The 23,199-nt window shown below is 42.9% G+C and overlaps 1 protein-coding gene across 1 annotated transcript; it reads left to right on the top strand.

Annotated features, from left to right (window-relative positions):
- Positions 1–1,993: 1,993 nt before the first annotated feature.
- Positions 1,994–16,171, top strand: LOC134478911 (sperm motility kinase 2B-like). The gene is made up of 5 exons (XM_063276830.1): positions 1,994–3,969; positions 4,306–4,476; positions 12,740–12,910; positions 13,423–13,578; positions 15,694–16,171. Exons 1-2 carry the CDS (start codon positions 2,177–2,179, stop codon positions 4,340–4,342), a joined length of 1,830 nt encoding a protein of 609 aa, XP_063132900.1. The 5' UTR covers positions 1,994–2,176; the 3' UTR covers positions 4,343–4,476; positions 12,740–12,910; positions 13,423–13,578; positions 15,694–16,171.
- The last annotated feature ends 7,028 nt before the right edge of the window (positions 16,172–23,199 follow it).

Here is a 23,199-nt window from a genome sequence, read left to right as displayed (position 1 = left end):
ATCTGACTGTTTTGTGCCAATTCCTACTTCAACCTTCAACCCCAATTCAACAGCAGTAAGATGTGGATATACTAGAAACTGCTACAGGGCACAACATGTCACCTGCACCAAAGATACACTGATCTCATACTTTTTCTTGACCCTCTGGAAATACATACACAGGGCCAGTTAGAATTAGAAAGCAGCCTTGGTACATAATTAATTTGTTGGGTACTTGTCCTTGCCTTGCTAACATCCTGATGCACAAGTAATCAACTTCTGTTGTTTTGAAGGTCAAACACAAGGCATTTTCTTTGAGAGCAGAAAAACCCAGAGTTCCAGAACAAGGCATCTACTACATCAGTTGTTTATAGGTTCCTGGCTTACGGGTGTTTACTTGATCATTTGGAACATATCAGCTCACTGTTTCTAGATCTTGAGCTTTGGTCAGAAGTCTCAAGCCTGAGGGCAGGCAATATGGGATTAATGGTGTCATATTCCTCTCAGCCCCACAAATGGTAGTCTCATGCCCAGGGGTGCAATGAATAACAGCATTTTGTCACAACAATCAAGGTAGTCAGGACTTACAATCCTTTAGGAACCACTTGTCGGGGTTTAAAAAGTAAATAGAATACACTGAATATGGACATGAATTATTACAAACTTATGAAGTCTGGGGTCCATGTGAAAAGCAAGACAATGTCCATCAACTTGCCATTGAATATCAGAATCCATTAAAAACTGGAGTGCCAAAGCTCTGGCGTCCATTGTCATTCTCAGGATTCCTTGTTTGATTATTAATGACAAAAGTGTCCTTGTTAAAGATGGAGTGTTAAGTGTTTGAACATTGTTCCCATTAGGTGGTGCAATTTGGGGTTAATTATGGTCCTTGGGCAGGGGGACAAGTAGGAAGAAATGGGTCACTGGGTAACACTGGGGACAGACTCTTGAGTCAAACCTGCCCTCTAGTTCTCCAATGACCAAGACTAGCCTTCCTGTCCATGGAGACAGAAGCAGAGGAGAAGCAATGGACCGTGCCTAGCCACAGTGTTGGCTGCTCTTTGCTCTAACCTCCCAAGGAACCCTGTGACAATGGATAACACCTGTCTACTTACAGCTCTGATTGAGGCTGCATTCTGTCCTTACAGGTACAGAAGCTGTTGCTTGGCTGGAAAGAAATTAGAGTTTGAAGACACAGAAATTAGACTTGGACATTCAGGAACTGTTGGACCCTGATATAGTGAGTTTCTCCAACTTTGGACACTTCAACTTGCTCTTCTTGACTTTGGTTTCTGTATTTGCTGGCTTGAGTTATGCATTTACATTTCCATGTTTTTTATTATCTTCTATTTCACGTTTTATTAAATTATGTTTGCTATGTTAGAGTATTCTATTTTTCACTTCTCGTGTATGACATTTTTGCATCCACATATGCCTTGAGTACCATATCCCAGATGCATTCTGTGGAGGTCAGAAGAGGGAGTCAGGTTTTCTGGGTCTGGAGTTACAGGTGGTTGTGAGTCTCTCATACCATCCCTAGGATTGATACAATAACATATTCATATAGCATAACTCAGTTGTGTAAGAAAATAAAATCTCTCTATACCTGTCTATAGTTCCACTTCCCCGAAATCTGATTCCGTTGCTAACCTGACAGCTCATGTTAATAAAATTATATAGAAAGACTTGTATCACTATTTTTAGTGGTGTATACCACCTGTGAGTGTGCTGTATAGGTGCGCTTAGAGTCGAGAGGTGTAGTAACCACTGGAGCTGGAGTTAGGGTAGCTGTGGGCACCTGTGTTCTGAGACCACCTACAGGTCCTCTGCCTGAGTAGCCAAATTTGGGAACTCTAGACGCAGATCGCCATCCTGCACAGTATGGGTTTTCGGGGATCTGTTCTCTTTACACCTTCTCTTGAAGCTGATATTCTAGATGCCTCTACTCAAAGAGAATGCTGAGATCAGGAGAGAGGATGGTGAGCTTTTCCAATTTAGTGGCTTTTAGTATCTAGGATTCTCTCAGTTTGCAGTTGGTGCCTGACAACTGCCTCTATGTCATATTTTGCATCTGCTCCTTTGCAGTAGGTCCTTGTCCTTCCCTTCCCAGTATATAAAGTACATGGCTAGATTGTCTGATGTTTTTCTGAGCTTTTTTTTCCTCATATCTTTAATGTAGGAATTTGAGCGTATCAACATGTTCTGGGGCCTGATTTTAAATGTCTGTTTTATTTCTCATTACAAGTTTGGTTCTAGCCATATAAAGGAGGGCCTGATCATGGAGCAGGACCCAGAGAGCCGGGACTCCATCGAGAACTTTACCACTGACTATAAGATCATAAGAACCCTGGGAAGGGGACGATTTTCAGTGGTAAAAATGGCCTACCACGTCCCAACCCTCACCTGTGTAGCTATAAAAGTTCTCAAGAACACCGAGAAGTGCTCCTCAGTGATGAGCAGGGAAGTTGGCATTCTAAAGTCCCTGGGCCATCCTCATATCATCAAGGTGGTCGAAGTGGTCCAGACAAGAGAGGCCACCCACCTGGTCATGGAGCATGCCTCTCAGGGAGACCTACTGGACCGAATCCGGGAATGTGGATATTTAAAATCGTGGGAGGCCCGAAGAATGTTTAGACAGATATTAGAGGCAGTACAATTCTGCCATGACAATAATATTGTCCACCGAGACATAAAGGCCAACAACATTTTGATAGACGGAAGGTGGAATGCCAAGCTCTGTGATTTTGGCCTAGCTGCTAAAACACTTCCTGGGCAGAAGCTGATTGATTTCTGTGGCACGCTGCCATACTGTGCGCCAGAATTCTTTGAAGCTGAGGAATATGAGGGCCGCCCATTTGACGTATGGAGTGTAGGTGTCCTCCTCTTCTTCATGGTGACTGGGCACTTGCCTTTCCTAGGCAAGTCATTTGCAGAGGTGAGGAGACAAATCAGTTCAGCCAATTTCAGCATTCCGCCTCACGTTGCCAACGATATTTTCAATGTTATAGTGGAAATGCTGATGATAAATCCCAGCAGGAGGCCCAGCATCCAGCAAATTATGATGCGCCCCATGATCAAAGACAGCCAGGCCTACTCACCACCGACATCCATACAGATGTTCACAGGAACACCAAGCCCTAGCACCATCAAAGCCATGAGAGTCATGAGGCATACACCTGAGAAAAGCACTGAGTCTCTGATAGACCAAAATATCAACGAGGTGCTGGCAACATACTTGATTCAACAGCACAAGCCACTCAGGAAAGTCTGCACACACCACCAAGTGGAGTCAGGTCTAGAAGATCTTTACTCCTTCCCTCGTTTTCTTAAGAGAAAGGGACCTCTTCTCTCCTCCTTCACCTTGTCCTCACATTCATCCAATATGAGGGAGAAGAAGGATAGGAAGAAATCCAGGAAGGTTGTCAGAAGGCATGCTGTAGGCTACCAGCAAACAAGGACCAACACTCTCCAGCTCGACCTCCTGGACTATCCTATAGCTGAAGAATTCAAGGATAACAGGCTGCAAATCAGGAAGACATTCTCAGACTCCAAGACTGTGTTTTCTTGTAGTCTAACTGAACATATCCAGTCACCTCGACTTCAATACACCTATTCCACTACAGCAGACAGGAATGTGTCTTCCTTCATACCGCCACATGATTTCTGTGCATCACTGCAGACACCTAAGGGGATAAGCCTTGCAGGCTGTTCTGGAGATACCTGGCAGAGAGAGACAGTTGTGGACGAAAACACCTTCATCAAGGAAGAGGCCATGGTTCATGAAGATACCGTCACTAGTGGCCAGCCACAAGTGCCTTGCCCAGCTTCCCGTCGGGGATGGCGTTACCACTGGAAGGGGTTTAAAAAAACAATTAGTAGAAGCCTTCGAAACCTGTGCTGCTGTCTGCCACCACCATCGGAAAATCAAGTCTCCTGCAATAACTTGGCTCTCAGGAAGAGAGGAGAACATTGTGTCACCCACAGGACCAGGTGGGTGCATGTCCTCATTCATTTCATCCATATTCCCACTTGTCCTTTGTGTCAAATGAGGATGGTCTTGAGGCACATAGAAACTTGACAAACTAAAACTACAGAAGGATTAAGTTCATAGAAACCCCTGAAGGGTGATCTGATGCTTCCTGAGTCATAAGGGGAATCAGAGACACTGATTAAAGAAGGACGAGAGGGAGGTGGGGGCATGCCCAAATGGGGCAGAGAGTTCTAAGACAACCAGTGGGGTGCTATGGCTCTTTATAGAAAGCACAGGAAGTTCTCTGTTTTTCAAAGACACCAAGAGCCTCTTTTCTGTGTCTTTTTCTTTTCAAGTCCTGAAGAACAGCAGCCTCAGCTCCATGGCTTTTAAGCCAGTGGTGGGGGTTGGCCTGGCTGAAGATTATACAGTCTCAGAGGAGCCAGGCCAGACGTCCAGGTGCCTGTGTGCTTGCAGGCCCCTTCTCCAGAGGAAGAGCTGTCCACACCACAGCAAGGTCTCTCCAGGTAAAACCCCAGGCAGGAAGGCCTGCCTTTTCACTGTGTCTTGCTCAGAAGGGAGGGATGAAGTAGAACAGTGCCCTAAATCTGTCCGTGGATCAGTAGCCCTCTACCCTCTCTTCTAGCATAGGTAAACATCAGAGATTGTTCTGTGGGACTGTACTGTTCTTTGCTTCCTGTTTCTTGCAGAGAACATGGTCTTCATCATGAAGTAGACTTCTCAGAAAAGTCTCCCTAGTCAGCCCATCAGACCTGAGCTAAAATGGGTTCCCAGGTTGAATATGAGGCCTGTATGTCTCCTGTGAAGGGAATCCTTCTGTCACACTTTGACCAGACCCTCACCCACCCCTACTGCCCTGCAAAAGATATCACAGTTTATATTGCTTAAGTCCTCAGACCCAACTCAGGGTAATGCTTACAAAACCCATACTGTGGAGTGACTCCCAAGGCAGCTGTGCCCTCTCTCTCACCAGTTCTGCCCTGTAATTACTCACCTCTCTATGTTTGCTCCCTCAAGGCCAACTTTCAAATGTGTAACAGGATTCCTACCTGTGTCACAGCCTCCTCGAAGGAGGAGGGACAGGTGTTATGAGCAGAGTCAAAAGAACAACTTAATGATGGGGAAGCAAACTGGTGTGGCCCTACCTCATGCCAGCTTCAGACCTCCACTGGAATATGCATCCCACTGGATAAATATACCCAGGCTGCTTCCATTAACCTGAGAATTTGCACACTGCTTTTTTATGCCCAGTTAAACAGCCTTGCAATTCCTTTGTGAGAGCTTCTGGGAAGCTTTCCCTGTCCCTCCTACTGTTACATTTGTTAAGATATCATCTCCTGTGTTCTTTTTAACTAGACTGTATCAACATCTTCCACAGCATGAGGTGTACAGAATATCATATGACTGACATGGAGGGTCCCTCTGTCCCAATGTCTCACTTAATTTATTCAAAGAACATCAAGGATCCTGGCATAGTAATCCTGCAGTGATATGTGCTGAGTTTAACAGCATGTCCCTATAGTACTCCACCATTGTGATCACATACATATTTCTCATGTGCTTTATCCCCTGAGCTACACGAAATTCTCTTAGGACAGACAATCTCTCTTTCTAATTTGAGGGGAAAGCACATTATATTCCACTCTGGAGCAAGAAGAGCATCATATGACCTCGTGTATCTGAACCCACAACGCACAAGTCTGGGAAAGTTCATTAAAGGGGTTCTTTGCTGGCCTCTAGCACTGAACCAGGTTAGCTACTCAGACAAAACCAAGGAAAACCTCTCACAGACCCTGGCTAGCCTAGGTTTTAAGAGTTGGCCTCACACCCTGATGATTCCTTGTCATCCATACCCTGATTTTAGAAGCCCTGGAGTCTATATCTCTGTCAGTGTGTCTGTCTTTACTTTTACATAAACTACTTCCATTCAAGTGGGTCTCAATGGATGTTTCTTATACTGGACTCCTAGAGAGCCATGTACCCCTCAGGATGGCCTTAAGTGGAAAACACAAAATAGAAACATCAAATATAAAATCCCAATTGATGGAAATAGATTCACAAAATTAAAAACCAACAGATGAAAAACACTAACCACTCCAATAAAAATCCTTAATATATCACTCTTTTTTTTTAATTAACTTGAGTATTTCTTATATACATTTCGAGTGTTATTCCCTTTCCCGGTTTCCAGGCAAACATACCCCTCCCCCCTCCCCTTCCTTATGGGTGTTCCCCTCCCAACCCTCCCCCCATTGCCGCCCTCCCCCCATAGACTAGTTCACTGGGGGTTCAGTCTTAGCAGGACCCAGGGCTTCCCCTTCCACTGGTGCTCTTACTAGGATATTCATTGCTACCTATGAGGTCAGAGTCCAGGGTCAGTCCATGTATAGTCTTTAGGTAGTGGCTTAGTCTCTGGAAGCTCTGGTTGCTTGGCATTGTTGTACTTTTGGGGTCTCGAGCCCCTTCAAGCTTTTCCAGTTCTTTCTCTGATTCCTTCAATAGGGGACCTATTCTCAGTTCAGTGGTTTGCTGCTGGCATTCGCCTCTGTATTTGCTGTATTCTGGCTGTGTCTCTCAGGCGCGATCTACATCCGGCTCCTGTCGGTCTGCACTTCTTTGCTTCATCCATCTTGTCTAATTGGGTGGCTGTATATGTATGGGCCACATGTGGGGCAGGCTCTGAATGGGTGTTCCTTCAGTCTCTGTTTTAATCTTTGCCTCTCCCTTCCCTGCCAAGGGTATTCTTTTTCCTCATTTAAAGAAGGAGTGAAGCATTCACATTTTGATCATCCGTCTTGAGTTTCGTTTGTTCTAGGGATCTAGGGTAATTCAAGCATTTGGGCTAATAGCCACTTATCAATGAGTGCATACCATGTATGTCTTTCTGTGATCGGGTTAGCTCACTCAGGATGATATTTTCCAGTTCCAACCATTTGCCTACGAATTTCATAAGCTCGTTGTTTTTGATAGCTGAGTAATATTCCATTGTGTAGATGTACCACATTTTCTGTATCCATTCCTCTGTTGAAGGGCATCTGGGTTCTTTCCATTTTCTGGCTATTATAAATAAGGCTGCGATGAACATAGTGGAGCACGTGTCTCTTTTATATGTTGAGGCATCTTTTGGGTATATGCCCAAGAGAGGTATAGCTGGATCCTCAGGCAGTTCAATGTCCAATTTTCTGAGGAACCTCCAGACTGATTTCCAGAATGGTTTTACCAGTCTGCAATCCCACCAACAATGGAGGAGTGTTCTTCGTTCTCCACATCCTCGCCAGCATCTGCTGTCACCTTAGTTTTTGATCGCACTGGTGTGAGGTGAAATCTCAGGGTTGTTTTGATTTGCATTTCCCTTATGACTAAAGATGTTGAACATTTCTTTAGGTGTTTCTCAGCCATTCGGCATTCCTCAGCTGTGAATTCTTTGTTTAGCTCTGAGCCCCATTTTTTAATAGGGTTATTTGTTTCCCTGAGGTCTAACTTCTTGAGTTCTTTGTATATTTTTGATATAAGGCCTCTATCTGTTGTAGGATTGGTAAAGATCTTTTCCCAATCTGTTGGTTGCCGTTTTGTCCTAACCACAGTGTCCTTTGCCTTACAGAAGCTTTGCAGTTTTATGAGATCCCATTTGTCGATTCTTGATCTTAGAGCATAAGCCATTGGTGTTTTGTTCAGGAAAATTTTTCCAGTGCCCATGTGTTCCAGATGCTTCCCTAGTTTTTCTTCTATTAGTTTGAGTGTGTCTGCTTTGATGTGGAGGTCCTTGATCCACTTGGACTTAAGCTTTGTACAGGGTGATAAGCATGGATCGATCTGCATTCTTCTACATGTTGCCCTCCAGTTGAACCAGCACCATTTGCTGAAAATGCTATCTTTTTTCCATTTGATGGTTTTTGGCTCCTTTGTCAAAAATCAAGTGACCATAGGTGTGTGGGTTCATTTCTGGGTCTTCAATTCTATTCCATTGGTCTATCTGTCTGTCTCTGTACCAATACCATGCAGTTTTTATCACTATTGCTCTGTAATACTGCTTGAGTTCAGGGATAGTGATTCCCCCTGAAGTCCTTTTATTGTTGAGGATAGCTTTAGCTATCCTGGGTTTTTTGTTATTCCAGATGAATTTGCAAATTGTTCTGTCTACCTCTTTGAAGAATTGGATTGGTATTTTGATGGGGATTGCATTGAATCTGTAGATCGCTTTTGGTAAAATGGCCATTTTTACTATATTAATCCTGCCAATCCATGAGCATGGGAGATCTTTCCATCTTCTGAGGTCTTCTTCAATTTCCTTCTTCAGTGTCTTGAAGTTCTTATTGTATAGATCTTTTACTTGCTTTGTTAAAGTCACACCGAGGTACTTTATATTATTTGGGTCTATTATGAAGGGTGTCGTTTCCCTAATTTCTTTCTCGGCTTGTTTCTCTTTTGTATAGAGGAAGGCAACTGATTTATTTGAGTTAATTGTATACCCAGCCACTTTGCTGAAGTTGTTTATCAGCTTTAGTAGTTCTCTGGTGGAACTTTTGGGATCACTTAAATATACTATCATATCATCTGCAAATAGTGATATTTTGACTTCTTCTTTTCCGATCTGTATCCCCTTGACCTCCTTTTGTTGTCTGATTGCTCTGGCTAGAACTTTAAGAACTATATTGAATAAGTAGGGAGAGAGTGGGCAGCCTTGTCTAGTCCCTGATTTTAGTGGGATTGCTTCAAGTTTCTCTCCATTTAGTTTAATGTTAGCAACTGGTTTGCTGTATATGGCTTTTACTATGTTCAGGTATGGGCCTTGAATTCCTATTCTTTCCAGGACTTTTATCATGAAGGGGTGTTGAATTTTGTCAAATGCTTTCTCAGCGTCTAATGAAATGATCATGTGGTTTTGTTCTTTCAGTTTGTTTATATAATGGATCACGTTGATGGTTTTCCGTATATTTAACCATCCCTGCATGCCTGGGATGAAGCCTATTTGGTCATGGTGGATGATTGTTTTGATGTGCTCTTGGATTCGGTTTGCCAGAATTTTGTTGAGTATTTTTGCGTCGATATTCATAAGGGAAATTGGTCTGAAGTTCTCTTTCTTTGTTGTGTCTTTGTGTGGTTTAGGTATAAGAGTAATTGTGGCTTCGTAGAAGGAATTCGGTAGTGATCCATCTGTTTCAATTTTGTGGAATAGTTTGGATAATATTGGTATGAGGTCTTCTATGAAGGTCTGATAGAATTCTGCACTAAACCCGTCTGGACCAGGGCTCTTTTTGGTTGGGAGACCTTTAATGACTGCTTGTATTTCCTTAGGAGTTATGGGGTTATTTAACTGGTTTATCTGTTCCTGATTTAACTTCAGTACCTGGTATCTGTCTAGGAAATTGTCCATTTCCTGAAGATTTTCAAATTTTGTTGAATATAGGTTTTTATAGTAAGATCTGATGATTTTTTGAATTTCCTCCGAATCTGTAGTTATGTTTCCCTTTTCATTTCTGATTTTGTTAATTTGGATGCACTCTCTGTGTCCTCTCGTTAGTCTGGCTAAGGGTTTATCTATCTTGTTGATTTTCTCAAAGAACCAACTTTTGGTTCTGTTGATTCTTTCTATGGTCCTTTTTGTTTCTACTTGGTTGATTTCAGCTCTGAGTTTGATTATTTCCTGCCTTCTACTCCTCCTGGGTGTATTTGCTTCTTTTTGTTCTAGAGCTTTTAGGTGTGCTGTCAAGCTGCTGACATATGCTCTTTCCTGTTTCTTTCTGCAGGCACTCAGCGCTATGAGTTTTCCTCTTAGCACAGCTTTCATTGTGTCCCATAAGTTTGGGTATGTTGTACCTTCATTTTCATTAAATTCTAAAAAGTTTTTAATTTCTTTCTTTATTTCTTCCTTGACCAGGTTATCATTGAGTAGAGCATTGTTCAATTTCCAAGAATATGTGGACATTCTTCCTTGATTGTTATTGAAGACCAGTTTTAGGCCGTGGTGGTCCGATAGCACGCATGGGATTATTTCTATCTTTCTGTACCTGTTGAGGCCCGTTTTTTGACCAATTATATGGTCAATTTTGGAGAAAGTACCATGAGGAGCTGAGAAGAAGGTATATACTTTTGCTTTAGGATAGAATGTTCTATAAATATCCGTTAGGTCCATTTGGCTCATGACTTCTCTTAGTCTGTCTACATCTCTGTTTAATTTCTGTTTCCATGATCTGTCCATTGATGAGAGTGGGGTGTTGAAATCTCCCACTATTATTGTGTGAGGTCCAATGTGTGTTTTGAGCTTTAGTAAGGTTTCTTTTACATATGTAGGAGCCCATATGTAGGTGGCATAGATATTTAGGATTGAGAGTTCATCTTGGTGGATTTTTCCTTTGATGAATATGAAGTGTCCTTCCTTACCTTTTTTGATGACTTTTAGTTGAAAATTGATTTTATTTGATATTAGAATGGCTACTCCAGCTTGCTTCTTCTGACCATTTGCTTGGAAAGTTGTTTTCCAGCCTTTCACTCTGAGGTAGTTTCTGTCTTTGTCTCTGAGGTGTGTTTCCTGTAGGCAGCAGAATGCAGGGTCCTCGTTGCGTATCCAGTTTGTTAATCTATTTCTTTTTATTGGGGAGTTGAGGCCATTGATGTTGAGAGATATTAAGGAATAGTGATTATTGCTTCCCGTTATATTCATATTTGGATGTGAGGTTATGTTTGTGTGCTTTCATTCTCTTTGTTTTGTTGCCAAGACGATTAGTTTCTTGCTTCTTCTAGGGTATAGCTTGCCTCCTTATGTTGGGCTTTACCATTTATTATCCTTTGTAGTGCTGGATTTGTAGAAAGATATTGTGTAAATTTGGTTTTGTCATGGAATATCTTGGTTTCTCCATCTATGTTAATTGAGAGTTTTGCAGGATACAGTAACCTGGGCTGGCATTTGTGTTCTCTTAGGGTCTGTATGACATCAGTCCAGGATCTTCTGGCCTTCATAGTTTCTGGCGAGAAGTCTGGTGTGATTCTGATAGGTCTGCCTTTATATGTTACTTGACCTTTTTCCCTTACTGCTTTTAATATTCTTTCTTTATTTTGTGCGTTTGGTGTTTTGACTATTATGTGACGGGAGGTGTTTCTTTTCTGGTTCAATCTATTTGGGGTTCTGTAGGCTTCTTGTATGCCTATGGGTATCTCTTTTTTTAGGTTAGGGAAGTTTTGTTCTATGATTTTGTTGAAGATATTTACTGGTCCCTTGAGCTGGGAGTCTTCGCTCTCTTCTATACCTATTATCCTTAGGTTTGATCTTCTCATTGAGTCCTGGATTTCCTGTATGTTTTGGACCAGTAGCTTTTTCCGCTTTACATTATCTTTGACAGTTGAGTCAATGATTTCTATGGAATCTTCTGCTCCTGAGATTCTCTCTTCCATCTCCTGTATTCTGTTGGTGAAGCTTGTATCTACAGCTCCTTGTCTCTTCTTTTGGTTTTCTATATCCAGGGTTGTTTCCATGTGTTCTTTCTTGATTGCTTCTATTTCCATTTTTAATTCCTTCAACTGTTTGATTGTGTTTTCCTGGAATTCTTTCAGGGATTTTTGCGATTCCTCTCTGTAGGCTTCTACTTGTTTATAAATGTTTTCCTGTGTTTCCCTAAGGGAGTTCTTCATGTCTTTCTTGAAGTCCTCCAGCATCATGATCAAATATGATTTTGAAACTAGATCTTGCTTTTCTGGTGTCTTTGGATATTCCATGTTTGTTTTGGTGGGAGAATTGGGCTCCGATGATGCCATGTAGTTTTGGTTTCTGTTGTTTGGGTTCCTGGGCTTGCCTCTCGCCATCAGATTATCTCTAGTGTTACTTTGTTCTGCTATTTCTGACAGTGGCTAGACTGTCCTATAAGCCTGTGTGTCAGGAGTGCTGTAGACCTGTTTTCCTCTCTTTCAGTCAGTTATGGGGACAGAGTGTTCTGCTTTCGGGCGTGTACTTTTTCCTCTCTACAAGTCTTCAGCTGTTCCTGTGGGCCTGTGTCTTGAGTTCACCAGGCAGCTTTCTTGCAGCAGAAAAGTTGGTCTTACCTGTGGTCCCGAGGCTCAAGTTCGCTTGTGGGGTGCTGCCCAGGGGCTCTCTGCAGCGGCAGCAACCAGGAAGACCTGTGCCGCCCCTTCCGGGAGCTTCAGTGCACCAGGGTTCCAGATGGCCTTTGGTGTTTTCCTCTGGCGTCCGAGATGTGTGCACAGAGAGCAGTCTCTTCTGGTTTCCCAGGCTTGTCTGCCTCTCTGAAGGTTTAGCTCGCCCTCCCATGGGATTTGGGTGCAGAGAACTGTTTATCCGGTCTGTTTCCTTCATGTTCCGGTGGTGTCTCAGGCAGGGGTCCTGCCGCTCCTGGGCCCTCCCCCACGGGAGCCCAGAGGCCTTATACAGTTTCCTCTTGGGCCAGGGATGTGGGCAGGGGTGGGCAGTGTTGGTGGTCTCTTCCGCTCTGCAGCCTCAGGAGTGCCCACCTGATCAGGCGGTGAGGTCTCTTTCCCACAGGGTCTGGGAGCAGAGAGCTGCTGCGGGCCGGGATCCACCAGCGTGGGACCTCCGGCAAACACAGGACGTGCCCGGTCCTAGATGAACTTTGCCTCTGTGTGTCCCGATCTCACCAGGCAGCTCTCTTGCAGCAGACAAGTTGGTCTTACCTGTGGTCCCGAGGCTCAAGTTTGCTCGCAGGGTGCTGCCCAAGGGCCCTCTGCGGCGGCAGCAACCAGGAAGTTCTCTGTTTTTCAAAGACACCAAGAGCCTCTTTTCTGTGTCTTTTTCTTTTAAAGTCCTGAAGAACAGCAGCCTCAGCTCCATGGCTTTTAAGCCAGTGGTGGGGGTTGGCCTGGCTGAAGATTATACAATCTCAGAGGAGCCAGGCCAGACGTCCAGGTGCCTGTGTGCTTGCAGGCCCCTTCTCCAGAGGAAGAGCTGTCCACACCACAGCAAGGTCTCTCCAGGTAAAACCCCAGGCAGGAAGGCCTGCCTTTTCACTGTGTCTTGCTCAGAAGGGAGGGATGAAGTAGAACAGTGCCCTAAAAGTGTCAGTGGACCAGTAGCCCTCTGCCCTCTCTTCTAGCAGAGGTAAACATCAGAGACTGTTCTGTGGGACTGTACTGTTCTTTGCTTCCTGTTTCTTGCAGAGAACATTGGTCTTCATCATGAAGTAGACTTCTCAGAAAAGTCTCCCTAGTCAGCCCATCAGACCTGAGCTAAAATGGGTTCCCAGGTTGAATATGAGGCCTGTATGTCTCCTGTGAAGGGAATCCTCCTGTCACACTTTGACCAGACCCTCACCCACCCCTACTGCCCTGTGAAAGATATCACAGTTTATATTGCTTAAGTCCTCAGACCCAACTCAGGGTAATGCTTACAAAACCCATACTGTGGAGTGACTCCCAAGGCAGCTGTGCCCTCTCTCTCACCAGTTCTGCCCTGTAATTACTCACCTCTCTATGTTTGCTCCCTCAAGGCCAACTTTCAAATGTGTAACAGGATTCCTACCTGTGTCACAGCCTCCTCGAAGGAGGAGGGACAGGTGTTATGAGCAGAGTCAAAAGAACAACTTAATGATGGAGAAGCAAACTGGTGTGGCCCTACCTCATGCCAGCTTCAGGCCTCCACTGGAGTATGCATTCCACTGGATAAATCTTCCCAGGCTGCTTCCATTAACCTGAGAATTTGCACACTGCTTTTTTATGCCCAGTTAAACAGCCTTGCAATTCCTTTGTGAGAGCTTCTGGGAAGCTTTCCCTGTCCCTCCTACTGTTACATTTGTTAAGATGTCATCTCCTGTGTTCTTTTTAACTAGACTGTATCAACATCTTCCACAGCATGAGGTGTACAGAATACCATATGACTGACATGGAGGGTCCCTCTGACCCAATGTCCCTCTTAATTTGTTCAAAGGACATCAAGGATCCAGGCATAGTAATCCTGCAGTGATATGTGCTGAGTTTAACAGCATGTCCCTATAGTTCTCCACCATTGTGATCACATACATATTTCTCATGTGCTTTATCCCCTGAGCTACAGGAAATTCTCTTACGACAGACAATCGTTTCCTGTCTAATTTGAGTGGGAAAGCATATCATATTCCACTCTGGAGCAAGAAGAGCACTATATGAACTCGTGTATCTGAACCCACAACGCACAAGTTTGGGAAAGTTCATTAAAGGGGTTCTTTGCTGGCCTCTAGCGCTGAACCAGGTTAGCTACTCAGACAAAAACCAAGGAAAACCTCTCACAGACACTGGCCAGCCTAGGTTTTAAGAGTTGGCCTCACACCCTGATGATTCCTTGTCATCCATACACTGATATGTAGAAGCCCTGGAGTCTATATCTCTGTCAGTGTGTCTGTCTTTACTTTTACATGAACTACTTCCATGCAGGTGGGTCTCAATGGATGTTTCTTATACTGGACTCCTAGAGAGCCATGTACCCCTCAGGATGGTCTTAAGTGGAAAACACAAAATAGAAACATCAAGTATAAAATCCCAATTGATGGAAATAGATTCACAAAATTAAAAACCAACAGATGAAAAACACTAACCACTCCAATAAAAATCCTTAATATATCACTCTTAATTCTAACAGACTCACAGGTGTATGCTAAGGGAACATATTCCATGTACAATAGACAGAAGAAATTGGTTCTTATTTTCTGATATGTTTATGTAAATTAAGCATACTTTCATTTTTTTTCTTCTTACATTTGTTTTGTTTTTTTTTCTATTTTGGAATAGTGTTGCTATGCCGGTTTTAGTGTTCACACAGTCAAACCTAAAATTCAGAGAGAATACCACTCGGGATAGAATGAAAGCCCAGGCTACCTTTGTCTTCCTCTTGTTCTTGCTGCCTCTGTTCCTCCTTTCGTGTAATGCTATGCTGCAAACATTTCTGTTTTCATCAAGGTCTCTTAAATCCCAACAGGCCACCTTGTAGCTAAAGATTACCTTGAGCACGATCCTCTTCTTCCTGTCTCTAATTCTGCAATGTAGAAGTTTCAGTTCTGAGCCACTCTACCCTGTCAAGTAACACAACTTCAAGGCCAGTATAGGCAAGAGGAAGTACCAGGCTGAGTGCAATCCTGTCAGAAAAAGGACATTCTAAATATTTTTACCTGGCAGATCTGGTCTCTGCAGCTGGGGAGATGGATGTTGGGTAAAGTGTCACAGTGCAACAAAAGGACTCTGGAAATCAGACAAGGAAGAATCATGGTGTCATCTTAGGCCTTGAGCTTAACAGAGGCAGGTGTGGCAGATTGGTGGCCTGAGATTACTGACATATTACTCTGTCTCAATATTGAGGTAAAAAAGCGTTTGATGATTATTCCTGGCCTCCAGGTATGAGGACAAACAGACAGACACCAACACAAAAACACACACACACAATCACACACACACACATACACACACACAGAGAGAGAGAGAGAGAGAGAGAGAGAGAGAGAGAGAGAGAGAGAGAGACAGAGAGGCAGAGAGACAGAGACAGAGAGAGACAGAGAGAGAAAAGTAGAGAGGGGGGGTAACTCTGAGGTAATGTATGTATCATGAACACATTAACTCTTTATAAATCTATCTAGACTTTTCCAAGTATGGACTGTCTAAATTTTATAGTCATGTCTGTCTATTTCTTGGCCAGTGAACATAAACCTAAGTCCCGTGGCAAAAAACGTACTAGGGTTTTCTAGTGATGAATATTATTTTCTTTCTCTTGTTTAACTCCAGTTCTCTTTATGCAGTCCAGGCAGCCAATGACTTTTGATCCTGCTGGACAACGGACTGGACACAATGAGTGGCCTGATGAGTGGACCGTTGGACCATTTGGACTAAAATCCATGTATAACAAAAGGGTCTCCAACATCCTGCTCCTTCCACTAGGAGGGCAGATGAAAGGAAGATGCTCCAAGATATAGATTTCTTGGGGCTTTTTTTTCTCTGTGTTTTCTTTTGAAGCTTGTAAGGTTTGCTTTTTATTCCTCTTATTTGTATATAATTTTGTTCATACATTTGTATTTATCTAATATTTTAATGTTTTAATTGAAACAGTGACATCACCTCCCTCTTTTGTACCTCCTCTCCAAACTCTCCCAGCTATCCTATATCAAACATTTCTCATGCCTTCACTCTTAAGTTTATAGACTCCTTTATGTGCTTAAATTTGTTATATATTTTTACATATCTTGTGTATCCAGAAATAAATATAAATATACCTGCAGAGCCCATATTTGTTGCTTGTGTATATATTTGTTCAAGACTGACTACTCTGTATTTGACAACATGGTACTTTCTATTTTTACCTTTTGATATTTTCTCTTCCCAATCTTAAAATTCTTTTTCTGTCTAATGGTTTCTTGCCACTTTTATTTAACCTAAATTATTTATTTCCTTCTTTTGCCTCCTTTCTATACTCCCCCCATCTTTGATTCTACTACAACAAAGACCACTGCCTGTGGGAAGGACTCACTCTTGAAAGAGCCAGAGGTGTGGGTCAATTGAAGACCAGTGGGAAAGTTCCACTGCCAACCTTCAAGCACAATGACCCCTCCCTTCCAGGTAATAGTCAGATCCCACAGAACTGCAAGCCAAACTGTTAAAAAAAGCTACCTGTGATTTCCAACTCACCTCTCCTTCCCCTCTGGAAAAGCAGGAATGGTTCACTGATTACTAGTCAGTAGGAGGTCACTTCGCCCCATCAATAATACCCTGCCTAGTTACCAACTGCTTGAATTCTGCCCCATCTCTTAGCAAGGTATATAACTGCCTGTCAGAATCTGCCCAGGGTCATCTCCCTTTAAGGAGGAAGGCCTCAATAAGGCAGAATTAAACTCCTCTTGCTATTGTATAGATCACTGTCTCCATGAATGTCAATCAAGAGGTCCTGGAATCGGTTCAGTTTGAAACTCACATTGGTGCATACATCTGGAAACTTGCTTCTTCTGTGGGACCCATGGGAGAGTGGTGAAAGGGAGGAGTGGCAGTTACAACTAGGTACTGAGGTTGACTTCTCTGTGCTCTCTCTATCTAGCTTCATAGTGTTCTGCTTTTGACTTCTTTCTTTCTTGCAAGTATCAGGAGGGCTCACAGAGGCTAGGTAACAGGGCTTTGACCTGTCCAGAGGCCAGCAATGTCAGAGAACTTTGATCCAGTGTGACGCCAGCAAATTCACCAGAACCTGTGTTCATCTCACATCTGGCAGGAGCAGATAGCCTGCTTTATCACATCCACAGCAGTGATGGTTTGTTCTGTGTACTTTGCCCTTGAAAAGGGACACTTGGTTTGTGTGTTTATTGTTCTTTTTGTGCATTCAGTTTTCATGTTTTGGACTTGGACTGATGAAAATTTTGGACATGGGACGAATTGTTTTCTCACCTTAATCTTATTCTGAGTAATTTTCAAGAATTTAGGATTAAGGACCACTTAATGAAACTTGGAGTGGGCTGCTTTTGATGTTAAATGGCCACCAGGAGAGAGACATTTTAACTCCCCAAGGTATCAGCAATAGAGGATAAAATGTTTCAGACATTTTCTCTCCTCCTCAACCCCTACCTTCTAAACACTTCTTTTTCACTAGAAACAACAAAAGCCTACTTCAGCCCAGCACCCAGCTCCTTCCTTATTGACAGTATCAGCCTTAGGGCTGGAGAGATGGCACAGAGGTGAAGAGAACTGAGTGCTCTTCCAGAGCTCCTGAGTTTAATGCCCAGCAGACACTTGTTGAATTCTCTTTTTCTTCAGGATAGGTTCAGAGTTTCATGGCTCACAAGGTCACAAGGATTTAACCCCTTTGTCCCTGCTCTTCTGCTCATTGCTGACACAGTGCAAACTGGCATCCAGCATCCCTGATAGGAGAGGCTCCATGTGGGCAAAAGTATCTTTCAACAGAGCTTACAAATGGCTCCTGGCCCCACAAGGAACCCACCCAGATTAGGGTTCAATTCAGTAACGGTTGGGAGTGTGTCCAGATTTGCCACCAGGCTCTATAAGCATATCTCAATAATAATTTGTCCCAGGTTCACATATGATATTAAATAAGAGCAAACAGAAAATTCTCATATGATAGCCCTGACTTTCATCAATTAAGTTCGTACCAAATGTTAGAGAAAAGTTAAGTTGCAGGGAGATTGTAGAACAGTGCAGATCACGACAGAAAGAATTAATTAGACCACTTACAGCCAACAAACCACCCGATCCAGGACAAAAGAAATTCCAAGCTTCAATAAATTTACTTTGACACTCATGACTACCCGTACAATTCTGACTGATGATTCAGTAATGCCTACAGGCTTCATTATCAGAGTTTTCCCTGGCTGAGATGTTTTCTAGCTACCTGTTTTCCTAAACCTTGCAACTCTCCCACCTGACCCTGACTTGGACTGTCCACTCCATCAATGTGACGAGGTTGTGGCACAGGTGTTCAGTACCTGACCTGACTTGAGGAACACTCCTTTGTCAGAAACAGAACAGACCTGGGTTATGGACAGAAGCAGCTTCATCCATGGGGGTGAGAGGAGGGCAGGGGCAGTGGTGACAATACAAATGGAGGGAATGCAGTTGCCAAAAACAATAAAAGGCCTCCCTGTCCTATGGCTGCACTCAAGAAAAGAGAAACCACAGTCCATTGTCACCCCCCTTTATCTGTGTCCCCAGAACAGCTTCACAGAGGACACATTTTGAATGTTCCTCTGAAGACGCCACAGTCTGAAGGCCTCCCAGGAGATCTACTGCAGCCTGGGCAACATATCAGCAGCTTCTCTGCCCCTTTGAATATCCTCCAGTTGGAAGGCCCTCACAGGAGGTCTGCTACAGACAGGGCCACAGTCCAGACAGGAGCCCTGTTGGAAACCAGGGACCAAGGAGTCAGACTCCAGAGTCACCTTCTTTTCAGCACCTCATGGTATCTTCTCAAAAACTGACCATATGACGGGTCATAAAACATACCTCAACAGATACAGGAAGATAGAAATAATCCCATGCAATCCATCATATTCCACAGACTAAGGCTGATCTTCAATAACAACAATAATGAAAGAACACCCACATATACATGGAAGTTGAACAATGCTCTACACATATACCTTAGTCAAGGAAGGAATAAAGAAAGAAATAAGAACACTTCTCAGAGTTTAATGAAAATGAAGGTACAACATACCCAAACTGATGGGACACCATTAAAGCTGTGCAAAGAGGTAAACTCATAGGTGTGACTGCCTGAAAAAAGCAAAAAACAGGAGAGAGCACAAATCAGCAGCTTGACAGCACACCTAAAATCTCCAGATCAAAACAAGCAACTGCAACCAAGTGCAGTAGAAGGTAGGAAATAATCATTCTCAGGGCTGAAGTCAACCAAGTAGAAACAAAAAGGTCTATACAAAGAACCAACAAAACCAAGAGCTGGCTCTCTGAGAAAATCAATAAGTAGATAAACTCATAGACAGACTAACCAGAGGGCACAGAGTGTGTGTCCAAATTAACAAAATCAGAAATTAAAGAGGAGACATAACAACAGAATCTGAGGAAATGAAAAAAATCATCAGGTCCTATTAAGAAAGGCCAAATTTAACAAAACATAAAAATCTGGAGGAAATAGACAGTTTTCTAGACAAATACCAAGTACCAAAGATAAACAAGGAACAGATAAACCATCGAAATTACCTCATAACTCCTAAAGAATTAGAACCAGTTATCAAAAGTCTGTGAATCAAAAAGGGCCCACCACAAGATGGGTTTAATGCAGAATTCTATCAGACCTTAATAGAAGACCTCATACCAATGCTCTCCAAACCATTCTACAAAATAGAAAGGGAGAAAGCACTACCAAATGCCTTCTATGAAGTCACAATTACTTATACTGAAACCACAGAAAGACCCAACAAATAAAGAGAACTACAGACCAAATTCCCTTTTGAATATCAATGCAAAAATACTTAATAAAATTCTCGCAACAGGATCAAAGAATACATAAAAATGAACAACCACCCTGATCAAGGAGACTTCATCCCAGGAAGAGAGGGATGGTTCAATATATGGAAGTCCATTAACAGATTTCACTTTATAAAAAAACCTCAAAGATAAAACCACATGATCATTTCATTAGATGCTGAGAAAGCAATGGAGAAAATTCAACACCCCTTCATAATAAAAGCCCTGGAATGATCAGGAATTCAGTGTCGGTAACTCAACGTAGTAAAAGCAATATACAGCAAACAGTAGACAACATCAAACTACATGGAGAGAAACATGAAACAGTCCCATTAAAATCAGGGAGTAGACAAAGCTGCCCAATTTCTTGCTGCTTATTGAATATAGTTCTTGAAGTCTTAGCCAGAGTAATCAGACGACAAATGAAGGTCAAAGAGATACAAAGTGGAAAGGAAGAAGTCAAAATATCACTATTCGCAGATGATATGATAGTATACTTAAGTGACCACAAAAGTTGAACCAGAGAACTACTAAGCCTGACAAACAGCAAAGTGGCTCGGTATAAAATTAACTCAAACAAATCAGTAGCCATCCTCTATTCAAAGGATAAACAAGCTGAAAAAGAAATTAGGGAAATGATAACCTTCATATTAGTCCCAAATAATATATAATGCCATGGTGTGACTTTAACCAACAGATTGGGAAAAGATCTTTAACAATCCTACATCTGATAGAGGGCTAATATCCAAAATATACAAAGAACTCAAGAAGTTAGACTCCAGTGAGTCAGATAACCCTATGAAAAAAACGGGGTACAGAGTCAAACAAAGAATTCTCAGCTGAGGAATATCGAATGTCGGAGAAACACCTAAAGAAATGTTCAGCATACATCTGGAGTCATCCAGGGAATGCAAATTGAAACAACACTGAGAATCCATCTCATACCAGTCAGAATGACTAAGATAAAAACTCAGGTGACAGAAGATGGTGGAGAGGATGTGGGGAAAGAGGAACACTCCTCCTTTGTTGGGTGGATTGCAAATGGGTACAAACTCTCTGGAAATCAGTCTGGAGGTTCGTCAGAAAATTGAAAATTGGACTATCTGAGGATCTTGCTATACCTCTCCTGGCCATATACCCAAAAGATGTTCCATCATAAAACAAAACCCCCAGGAAAACAACAATTCCAACCAACCAGAGCTCCTAGGGACTAATCCACTACCCACAGAGTACACATGGACCGACCCATGGCTCCAGCTTCATGTAGCAGAGCATGGCCTTGTTGGGTACCAATGGGAGGAGAAACCCTTTGTCCTGCCAAGTCTGGACCTCTCACTGTAGTGGAATTTCAGGGCAGGGAGGCAGGAAAGGGAGATGTTTGGGGAGGAAAAAAATTATAAAAGAAGTGGGAGGGTGAATGGGATGGGGGTTATGGATATGAAACCAGGAAAGTGAATCACATTTGAAATGTAAATACATTTTAAAAAAATAGAAAAGAATAGAAAAAGAGAAATACCCAATAAAATTAAAATGAATAATAAAAATAAATAAAATAGGAGCAAATTTAGAAAAAAAGAAGTTATGTACAATCAGCCTTAAGGGAACTAGGTCAGTGTATATGGGTGTTTGCTGGGCAAACATAAACCTGAGTTTAACTCTCCATAAAAATCACACCTGACTACATATATGCCTCTAAACCAAGCCTTGAGAGCAGCAGACAAAATATTGGTGCTGGAATGCCAACCTAGCTTCAAGCTCAGACACCATCTCAAAGGACTCAGCAGGACAATGATAGAGCAGGACACCTGAACTCCTCCTCTAGACTGTGCATGCGAACAAATGCTCACAACGAGGTGCGCACACACACACACACACACACACACACACACATAGATACACACACTCGCATGCGTAAAATATTTTTGAAAAGTATAAAAGACATCTAGTCCAATTGAAACTCATTTCTGGCTCTGCCTTCTCCCTGCTTTTTCTCTTAAGTCCTATAACATCATCTGACAAGGGCATATTATATTTATTTATGATCTGAAGTTCTTCTAGAAGACGGCTGTCCCAAGAGGTGATATTCACCTGCTGTTGAAAAGCGTCTCTTGCACAATAGATACTTAACAGATCTTTATTAAATACATATGCTGTATATGAAAGTTACTGTTTGGGAAGTATCTTAATGGAAACTAAATCAGAGAAACCCATCCCCCTCATGTCTCTCACAAAGTCTCTCAATGTCTGTATGTGTTAGTAAAAATGTGGATGACAGCAAAGAGCAACAGAAAAGTTACCTGTAAAGCTCTTTACATACGGACACCCCCTACCAATTAACTACATAACAACATCTTCATTACTATAAGATTACTAGGTGTGGATTAGTATAAGGTTACTAGATGTGGAAGTTAACATAAGGGTAGAACATCCAAGGGCCTTCAGGAAGAAAAGACACAAATCAATGTGCCTAATCAATCTGTTAAACAAACCCTGGAGGAAATGGAAAATGAATTTGATGCTTACAGAAATACTTGCCAGAATTCAACATAAATGGCATTCAACACGAACCAACAATTTTTTTCTCACACTTCTATCAGGCAGGAGCAGATCTCTGTCTGTCTGTATTGTGGTGTGTGTGTGTGTGTGTGTGTTTGTGTGAGAGAGAGAGAGAGCGACAGAGAGCGCGCAGAGACAGAGAGACAGAGACGGAGACAGAGAGACAGATATAGACAGAGATAGAGAAGAATGATTTGCTGTTTTGTTTGTCTCTCTCAGGATTGGAAAAAGACACTTTTCTTGACTGCCTGAGCTCCAACCCTTCATGAATGTTGGCTTCAGGTGGCAGAGGAAATCTCCCTGGTTCGTTTCCCTATAATATTAGCATCTCAGCCACCTCTCCAGAGATGAGCATGAACCAGGAAGGGTGGTGTGTGGAGTGCAGCAGCAGGTGTCACAGGCAGGGAAAGGAGAGCAGGAACTTGGAGCACCTGAGTGAGAATGAGATGGGCCCAAGGCTTAAAGTGAGACACCCTCAACCTGTCAGTTCCCTCAATCACCTGCTGGGAAGGACCAGGCAGGCTGAGGGTAGGGAACTTCCAGTTGAGCACTACCTCGGGTGAAGAGACCCCTGAGGGCCCTGGCCTGCTGCACCAGCGCCCTGCTTAGTAAAGTTTGCATGGGGTCCGCCCCACTACCAGAGCCCTTGGGGCAAGGGACCGCCTCAGTAAGCAACCATACAGGGCTCAAGTTCAGTGAACCCGGGCAGGACAAGCACTGGCCACCAACCTTTCCCCTGGCGCGATACAACCCCGCAGAGTAGCCCTCCA

Source organism: Rattus norvegicus, chromosome 17, assembly GCF_036323735.1.
Source record: "Rattus norvegicus strain BN/NHsdMcwi chromosome 17, GRCr8, whole genome shotgun sequence".
Taxonomy (NCBI): Eukaryota; Metazoa; Chordata; class Mammalia; order Rodentia; family Muridae; genus Rattus; species Rattus norvegicus.
Note: the sequence above shows the minus strand (reverse complement) of the source record. Positions and strands in the feature narration are given on the sequence as shown.

What these genes read in the sequence shown, in the direction of transcription:
- LOC134478911 (XM_063276830.1), top strand. Translation starts at nt 2,177, where the DNA reads ATGTTCTGGGGCCTGATTTTAAATGTCTGTTTTATTTCTCATTACAAG. An exon ending in TGTGTCACCCACAGGACCAG is followed by an intron (nt 3,970 to 4,305) that starts GTGGGTGCATGT and finishes TTTCTTTTCAAG; the next exon opens with TCCTGAAGAACAGCAGCCTC.